Source organism: Arachis duranensis, chromosome 10, assembly GCF_000817695.3.
Source record: "Arachis duranensis cultivar V14167 chromosome 10, aradu.V14167.gnm2.J7QH, whole genome shotgun sequence".
In the NCBI taxonomy this organism is placed as follows: domain Eukaryota; kingdom Viridiplantae; phylum Streptophyta; class Magnoliopsida; order Fabales; family Fabaceae; genus Arachis; species Arachis duranensis.
The window spans coordinates 20,575,439-20,585,248 of NC_029781.3; the positions used below are offsets into that span (position 1 = coordinate 20,575,439).

The 9,810-nt window shown below is 33.4% G+C and overlaps 1 protein-coding gene across 1 annotated transcript; it reads right to left on the reverse strand.

Annotated features, from left to right (window-relative positions):
- Positions 1-828: 828 nt before the first annotated feature.
- LOC107469413 (alcohol acyltransferase 9) lies at positions 829-2,655 on the reverse strand. Its single transcript, XM_016088796.3, has one exon. It carries the CDS (start codon positions 2,261-2,263, stop codon positions 947-949), a length of 1,317 nt encoding a protein of 438 aa, XP_015944282.1. The 5' UTR covers positions 2,264-2,655; the 3' UTR covers positions 829-946.
- Positions 2,656-9,810: the final 7,155 nt, after the last annotated feature.

Below are 9,810 nucleotides of genomic sequence, written 5' to 3' on the forward strand. Positions count from 1 at the left end.
AGGTCAATTTCATTTTTCACATTGCTGGAGTAGCTAAAACGAGGTGAATGGCTTGAATTTTGTCACTACTCACTAATTATAATGATTGTTTGTTATATGTCTAATTTTTATTTTAGCTAAATGACTGTTGTGTTGAAATATATTGGGAGATAATTGTGTTAAAAGAATATCTTTTCTCAGTTGATGTTGGATGAAATGCTTCAATGCTACTGTATTTCACAACGTTTGTGTGCTTCATTTTCTTACATTTTCTACTTTCAGTCTTAAGATTGTAACGCTTGTAATCTATTTGGTTTGAAGTTAAGGTTTGCAAAATCTAATAACTATTTTGTTAAACGCTCTTAGAAAAGGGCGAGTGACTGAGCGTGATCTTGTTGTTCGAAGCTACATATATTAAAAATTGCTATACGACAAAAAATCAAACTTAAGTTTCTTTACAGAAACATATTTATCTTGCTTCTTTTAATAGCTATGTAAGTTTAATTTACAGCAAATAAATGTATCAAGTCAAGATGTGATTGGAAGTATTTTAACTTTAGGTATTTTAAATGTTAATAAATATATGTATTTTAAATTTTAATTTTAAGATTTTAACTCTTTTTTATTTTTTATTTATGTAGAAGTGGAATTAATTTTACTTATTCAACCAATAACTCACCAATTAAATTAATAAAATAATAAATTAATAACCTAATCGATTTGATCACACCTTGACGACCGTTTAAGAGACTGCTTAACAGTTAGTAATTAAGTATCTAATCATTGATTAAAAATTAACAGTTTCAATGATTTTCGGATTCACGGGTTTTAATTACCGATTCCCACGGCTCATGCAAAAGAAAACGACATCATTAAATAAGAGTAACTGCAAATTTTAAGGTTTCTTGACTCGAAAAGAAAAAAGACAAAATAATTACAGAAGTCAACATGAAAAAAGAGTTGCGTATCATGAAGTGGATTCTGCAATAAAGCGATGGTAGCTGTCAAAGGCGGCGGCAGGGACAGCCACGGCGACCCTGACACTCTCCGTCTCATCCCTCACCGGAAGAAACAAGCAGTATCTATCCCAACATATGGGCCCAACATGAATGGGCCGACCCATAAACTCAACCCTCTCAAGGCCCAAACGAGACCACTGAGAAACTATGAGCACACCAACAGGGTCAGGACTCACCCTCCACTCGGACACCAACTCACTCACCCTCCTCACGTATTCTCCATCCACCCTCTCCTTGGCCCGTTTCACCAGACCCGAACAGTACCCGATTCCTTTTTCTACAAGCTCCTTTGCACTGCTCTGTGCGCACCCAAGAACGAACGCGTTCCCGTAGTACCCCTCTGGAAGGTTCGGTTTCACCCGGTTCCGCACGTTAATGCTAAAGAGAATCTTCAGTTGCTGGTTTGGTGGAAAGCCCAATGCTCGGGCCCAGCTCCTCCACACATGGGCCGCTAGCACCTCAAAAGACGTGTACGATGATGACGACTCGCTCGAGTAACGGGCTATTCCCTTGAGCTCGTTGATGCGCCTCTTGTTGAACACAATGGAGGTGGGCCTGAGCCCGGTGGTGACCTTGTTCAAAAACCCGCAGAGATCGGGAACCCGTGCAAACTCAGGGTGGTTATACGTGTTAGCCCGCTCGCTCTTCTTCGACGGCGGGTTCATGATGTGGCGATCCCAGACGGGCTTGGGCTTCAGATCAGAATCGCGAGGGCCAAACCTTTGGGAAGCTAAATTAGCGAAGTAGTTGAGAAACTCAGCGCTTCCTATGCCATCGCAGAGGGCGTGGTTGATTCCGACGCCAACTGCGGCGGCTCCATCGGCAAGCCACGTGAGCTGAACGACGAGTGGCGGCGATCCTTTGAGAACGTCGGGAACATAGAGTGACAAGAGCTTCCTCCATTGTGTAACCGTTTTGGGAGCCTTCTCAAAATCATTGGCAGTGTACACATCAGAGCAGGCGTCGATGAAGAGTGCGCCCTGTGCCCGGCAGACTACCTCGAGGCTGGGGACGTCCGGCCTAGAGCGAACTCGGCCGGCAAAGGGATAGTACGGAACGAGCGCCCTTGCCAATGCCGACTTCATACGTGACACGGTGGCAGGCTGGTCGAGGGCAGAGGATCGCCTGTAAACAAATAGATATTCAACGGTGAAGCGAAGAAAGAGTTGGGAGTCGAGAGCGGAGAGGTGGAGAATCCCAGTTGGTGTGGGGTCAGAAGGTGTGACGAGCACAGCTTCTTTGACGCGCACTGAGGTTGTTGCCATGTGATGAGATGATGATGCCTTTCCTTTGCTTAAGAATTCAAGATGGTGCTTTGCTGGTATGTTATTAATTGTAGTGATGAGTGGTACAGACACCTATTTGTAAGGGGACCCCTGCCTCCTCCTTCTCTCTCTACTGCTTAACTGTCAAAGATTTGTGCCAAGATTCTCCGGGAATCGCTTTACCAAAAATAAAAGAAAAAAAAATCAATTATATCATCAAAACAAACAAAAATAGTAAATCCCTTTTCTTTCTCAGGTTCATTCCACTACTCTCAAATATCATGTACCACAAACCAAAATTTTTTCTTCTTTTCAGATACCTGTCTCACTCCCTGTCTACTCTACCTAGAAGAAGAATTATTATTATGGAAAAACACACACATTGAATTGCAAAAGGTGAAAACATCTAAGATAGCTAGCTTAGTATGCAGATATGTGCTTATATTACATGTGACAACTAGGTGAATACTGACTATATATATACCCCACTAAGTGATGGGATGAGTGTGATATATCTTGGATTCTTCTTTTGCACATTTTTGGAATAAGAAAAATTGATTCTCTAATATCCATTCATATATAATCATATAGACTTTGCTTATGTTAATGTATAATATATATTTTTTTGTCCTTTGAGCATCTTTGTGTTTAATCAATTAATATATAAATGCCTAGAATTTCTACCCTGCATAAAAGTAGTATCTGTCGATTGATACAGGTTACTAATCTAATTAAGAGTATATGAAGCTAAGGTCAATCGAGTGCCCAAAAAAAAAAAAGTTAAAAAAGGTTCCTGCAGTGGAGTGGACAGTATATATGTTGATATCTCATCACATCTATGGATCTTATGCGACATATTTTCACGTATATGTCATATGCATATGTCTAGAATATTAATCAACAACATATTATACTATACCAATGTTAGATTCTTTGCAATATAATGCTTCTACGATATTAGCATCTTGTCTCCACGTTTTCAATCTTTTACTGTCTTATCAATTACTGCCTTTATGATGCTAATCAAACTGGCAATTTACATAAATAAATTGTTTGCTTGGTAATAATATTCTTAATTTATATTAATAAATATAATTTAAAGTAAAATAATAGGAATAATAATGATTAGAATTAGATAAAGATAGATTAAGATATGTGTGAATACTATATTATAATTTATATAGCCGCTCGTGGTTTACGCACGTCTCCTAATACACATAAATCGTTACTGCAAGTAGCGATTTATGGCCAAGCATCAATAAATAGAAACCGCGACAGCCTCTAGCAGTTTCTGTGTTTCTCCATTTGCATGTAATCCGCGGCTGGCTATAGCGGATTATGTTTTTAATGTATTTGCGTCTTCATATTTAAAAGAATGCAATTGCGTAAATTTAAAAGGCAAACAATTTATTTATGTAAATTGCCCTATTTATTATTATAAATACTGAATCAAATAATTTATTATTATTTTGATTTAGAATTAAATAAAAATAAAATTAGAGACACTATTTTATTTGAATTTTAGGATTTAATGAGTGTAACACTCAAATATAAATAGTAATTTTAAAGTTTATTTTTTAATACATCAAAGTCACTTTTGTAGTTTTTTTTCATAAAAAAAATTATGATTTAATTCTATTAGAGATGTAGAAGATTTTAATTGAAAAATATTATAAAATCACACTATTTTAATCATGCTTATGAATTTAAATACATTTTTATTTTTTAGTATTTTTTATTTAATAATTTAACATGAATGATTTTAAAATTAAAGAATTTGAAAAGCTCCAACAAGTGATATTATAACCATTTATGATTGCACCATTAAAAAAATTTAATTTTGGTTTATTGTTTACATTGGATCAATTTTGTTGTTGAAATAAATACCAAGTGTTTATATCTTCATATCGATTAAAATTGCAAGTTTTTTTTTTTTTTTTTTGAGTCACTTGATCATTTATACAATAAAATTCTTATCTTTACGGCTTTATGCGTATTTCTTTGATTGCTTCGTTGTTTGTTTCTTGTTAAAGATGATTTAGTGTTCAAGCTTTTAATCGGGTTAATAGTTTAATTCGTTTTTGAAAAATTATTTATTTTTTAAATTAATTTTTAAATAATTTTTTTAGTCATATTAGTTACTAAAAAATAAAACGTAAGTTAAATTGATCTTTTCATTAGTTAAATGATGACATGTTTCGTTAAATATCATATGGCATGATGATAACATAAAAGATTAATGCCACATATCACAAGATAATTAGTTGACGTATTAGGTCAGTTACATCTAGTATGTCACGTGTTACTTGACATGTAAAAAAGTTATTTATAATAAAAATAGTTCCTAAAAATCTAGACATTAGTTATTTCCATCCTAAAATTTTAAAAATTAATCAAGTTAGTCTTTATATATTTTTTTTATTTTTCTTCATAATATTAAATTTGTAATATTTTTTGATAGTATTAATTTTTAATATTATTTTTTATATTTTTTGATAGTACTAATTTTAAAATTATTTTTAGACCATAATAAACAAAAATCTCTTTACATAAAATAATAAAAATAATTAAATTGTTATAAAATTATTTTGTCATTTGTATTATAAAGTTTTACATTTTTAAATTGTAATTTTTTTATAGTGAAATTTTTTTTATTTAAATGAGTTTATTAAATTATTGTTGATTATATATTTAAAAATTTAATATTTTAAATCTCACTAAATAATATAGTATTTATTTTAAAATTTAAATCTTTTAAATTTTTAAAATTATTATTTTTACTATTGTTTAATTTATATGGTAGAACTCAATAATTGAATAATTAATTTGTGGGATCACTTGTTGAATTTTAACATTTTAATATATATATTTTTTAAAATAACTACTATATTTATTTAGTGAGATCTAAAAGATTAAACTATTTAAAATAAGTACTATATTTTATTTAGTTAAATCTAAAATATTAAAACTAGTTATATACTAGTTATATACTAAAAGTTATAAGATTTTAGATTTCACTAAATAAATGTAATAGCTATTTTAAATGTTTTAATCCTTTAGATCTCACAAAATAAATATAATAGTTATTTAAAAAAATTATATTAAAATATTAAGATTCAACAAGTGATCTCACAAATCAATTTTTCAATTATTGAGTTCGTTCTACCAAAAATTACAATTTGAAAATATAAAATTTTAAAATACAAATAGCAAAATAATTTTATAATAATTTAATTATTTTTATTATTTTATGTAAAGAGAATTTTGTTTATTAAAGTCTAAAAGTAATATTAAAATTAGTACTATAAAAAATATTTTAAATTTAATATTATGAAAAAAAGAAAAAAATTATATAAAGATTAATTTGGTTAATTTTTAAAATTTTAGGGATGAAAATGACTTACGTCTGGACTTTCAGGGACTATTTTAATTATAAATAACATTTTTACACGTCAAGTGACATGTGGCATGTTAGGTGAGTACCTGACACGTCAACCAATCATCTTATGACACGTAGCATTAACCTACAATGTCATTATGCCATGTGGCACTTAATGTGACACGTCATCATCTAGCTAGCAGAAGGACTAATTTAACTTACGTTTTATATAGCTTTTAAAAATTAATATTATTAAAAAAATTATTTAAAGACTAATTTAATTTAAAGAATGAATAATCTTTTAGTAACGAATTTGACTATATATTAACTTGATTTTAATCCCACACATAGGTATTATTGCTTTTGTATACATATTCATTATCTTCACATCGGTATATTTTTTAATTTTTAGATGGAATTCAGTACCAATAATTTCAAGCAAAGAATATTTTTTGTTTCACAAAATATTTGTGAAATTTTGTAAATAAAGACATAGCTCCTTCAATTATAAAGAACTTACGACATGAATTTACACAGTATATAACATACACATATTGTTACTGGAAATTGAGTTGTTTTTGAGCTTGAACACAAGGTTTAAATTTTTTTTGGGCAGTTTTCGACTGCTGTAAGTGTTGAGATGTTATTGTCCGAGTATTTTTTTGAGGAGGTGGGGTGGTACTTACAAGGGATTTCAATGCTTAAGTTAGTAAGGGTTTAAAGCAAGTTTTTTGTATAGATTGAATCCTGAATATACCTGAGTGTGTTAGTGTATTTATAGTTAGGTAGATAACCACCTTTTAGAGTAGTTCTACCTTTGATGGTGGATAACTGTTTCTTTTTTCTAGAAAATTTTTTGAGATCTCCCTTCTAGATAAATGAGAGATATCTTAAGAATTAGTTACTTGTTCAGATAAGTAGAGCTGAGCTGTTTGATGTTACGCTCGACCTCTATGGGGTCGGGTAAGTGTAGATGAGGCCAGCTTTCTTGAGTTGGCTTTTATTCATTTTGGACTTGGCTATATTTTCGATCAGGGCATGAACAATTCCCTTGCTTGAGTCTAGCTTTAGGAGGTCGGACTCGAGCATTTGTAGACCAGACTGGTTTCTTGTGGATTAGAACATCAGGTTGGGCAAAACCGCCTTCTTTGAGACTAGATCGGATACTCGACGTGTTTTGAAATTTTGAGGCATTCCGTCTTTTTGTAGTTCTGTGTACGTTATCCTACGATTACTTTGGTAACTGTGCGCCACAAATGAGGAGGTGTGAAATTACTCTTTTGCCCCTAGTATCTTATAAATACCCAAACTTTTGCTCTTTCTTCTTTTTTTCGCTCCTTCTAAAACGTTCTTGTGCATCCATTTCCCTTTCTTCAAACTTTCTGTTTTCTTCATTACAACTGTTCAAAGCTCCATTCTAAATATTTGTTTCGCGTGGAACGTTCATGTGTTTGCTGTTTTTCTGCATTTTTTTGCTTCGCTTTTTCTCAAAGTTGGTTCTTTTAACCTTTGAACTTTATTTTTTGTATTCTTTGAATGATATACTTTTGTTTTGAATAATTTTTTTATTGTTATCACTGGAGGAATGGTAATGATTTTTTGTATGCTTGGGGGTTCTATGTTTTTCTTTTTCTTTACATGTCAAAAATCAATCCTGAACTTTAATTGTTATTGCTGTTGTGAATCTGAGTGTAGGATTTTTTTCTGTGTTACCCCCAAATGGTGCCATTTTATCTATTGAAAATGGCACCATTTCCATGTATGGTAATATTGTGCATTTATTTTGTGTACAAGAGGTTGTAAGAAATATAACGTTCTTTAGGGTTGTTGAAGACGAGCTGACCTCTTGCAGACTTGCCTGAATGCTTGTGTTGTTGTACCCGACTTTTCGGCTAGTTGTGATGATTTTCTTTTGTTATATTGTAGGTGTAACTTTTATGTCTCGTTTAGTAATTCTCAACATGTTGTCTAAAGTCCTGTCCGACTTAACTTGGGTAGAAGTATCTGTTCTTTCTTTCGTTCCCGATATTGATAATGAGTATGTTGAGACCTTTTGTAGGCATCAAAGGTTGTGCGAAAATCAGGAGGATGAGCATAGATATGAGGTCATAGTTGCCGATCCTGAAGAGAGGGTTTGCTTTTCCCGACATGACAAGTTGGAACGCCATTTCATATATGTGTATGAATGCTTTTTTACTAAGTTGGGGGTTGGCCTTCCTTTCACCGACTTTGAGTCCGAGGTCCTTAGACTCTGTAAAGTCGCTCCTTCCCAACTCCACCCCAACTCTTGGGACTTTCTGAAAAATTTTCAACTCCTTTGCCGTGAACTCGATGTCTCTCTTTCTGTTAAAGTTTTCTTTTACCTCTTTGTACTTACCAAACCTTTTAGTTCTAAGAAGCAAGGCTGGATCTCCTTCCGAGTTATTTAAGAGAGGAAGGTCTTTGCTATTTTTGTTTATTCTTTCCACGACTTTAAAAATTACTTCTTTAAAATATGATCTTTTGAGGGTGTCTGACTTTTCTTTTTGGATAAGAGGGATGAGCCCTTTTTTAGCTTGTATTGGGAGGAAATCCTGTAGTTTTTAAGTAAAACTTGGATGAGGTTGAGGAGAGTGTAGTGATCTTATTTTAGAAGTGTTGTGACCGAGCTCCTTATCTAGTCAAGAAATATTTAAGAAATCCAAGTCAAATCTAATATGAGCTAGGTAGCATTCTTTTCATTTTGTAGATACAATTTTATTGATTGTTTTGTTGGCTAATGTGATTCGACTTTGATGTCGTGTAGAAAAAATGACTAGGAAGTAGGCTGCCATGAAAACTCTTCGTTCTGTTAGGAAGAATGCTGTTGCCCGAACTATTCAACTAAAAGAAGGCAACGAATCAAGTGATCTTCCTTCTCCTTCCAAGTTGGACTCAGGTGCCTCTACCTCCCTTAAGGTTACTCCTAATCCAACTCCTTCTCCTCTTACTCCTCCTTCTAACTCTGGTAATCAAGCAATTCCCCTTGCACCTCCTTTTCTCGAGCTTATGCCTAAAAAAGGTAAGACTTTTGAGTTGGAAAGCATCTATGACTGAGCTTTGATGGTATAAAATTTTGTGAGAAATACATAATTTCACATAGATTTATTAGTACGGATGATGTTTCTTTGAAGAATCATCTTCAATTACTTGCCCGAGGTGAAATTTGGACGTCGGGGGTATGCTCTACTTTGCTGAGGGAATTGGAGAAGACTTCCCTAGGTGCCACTCGGTGCTCTTTGGCTGACCTGCAAGCTGAATTGACATCTTTGAAGAAGTCCAAAAAGGAGCTGGAGGGTGAAAAGGAGGTGCTTGTTTCCGACCTTGCGAATGCTCGGGAGAGGGTGAAACATTCCAAAGCCACTTGTGCCATGGTAGAGGGCTTAAAGAAGCAGGCGAAACTGTGGCGGAACCGTTACAGGGAGAACTTAGGGCTTTGGTTGGGTGAGTTTGAACTTGGCTTCAGAGTTCAGAGGGACAGTGATTCACGAATTCGCGGGCTCCCTCTCTCCCTCCGCGAGCTCGCACCGGTGACGGCCTTCTTGGGGCTCCACGATGGCAAGCCTGCAGCAGACGCGATGGTAGCTCTCTCCCCTTCAGCAATCTCTGGCCTGACCCACGACTCTTCTCTCCACGCATCTTCTCCCGGCGAAATCGACGGCAACAGTGAGGCATGTGACGGCGACAGTAGTCCCCTTTTCTGTCAGTGACATCCCTTTTTCTCCTCTCTTCCTTCTCCCGACGCAGCTATTCCTCGAGCCCTCTTTCTTTCTTCTGTTTTCTGTGTTGTGTGTGTGTTAGGTTAAAGGGGAAAGGAGGGATTAAGGTTAGGATTTGTAATTGAAAATTAAGATTTTTGATTTGGGAATTTAAGGTTAGGTTTTTATAAAGAAAAATGGATAAAATAGATATTTTGATAAAATTAAATGATGGAATAATAATTTTAAAATTGAATGTATTTAAGAACATAATTTATTAATATATTGTTCAGTTCCAATAATTATTTTTAATTTAAATTATAAAATAAACATATTAATTATATTTTATAAAGTACAATTTAAATTTGAAATATTAATTATTTAATTTAAATTATTTAACCCTTCATTATTTCTTCATTACCAAAAGTTTAATTTTAAATTATATAAAATAA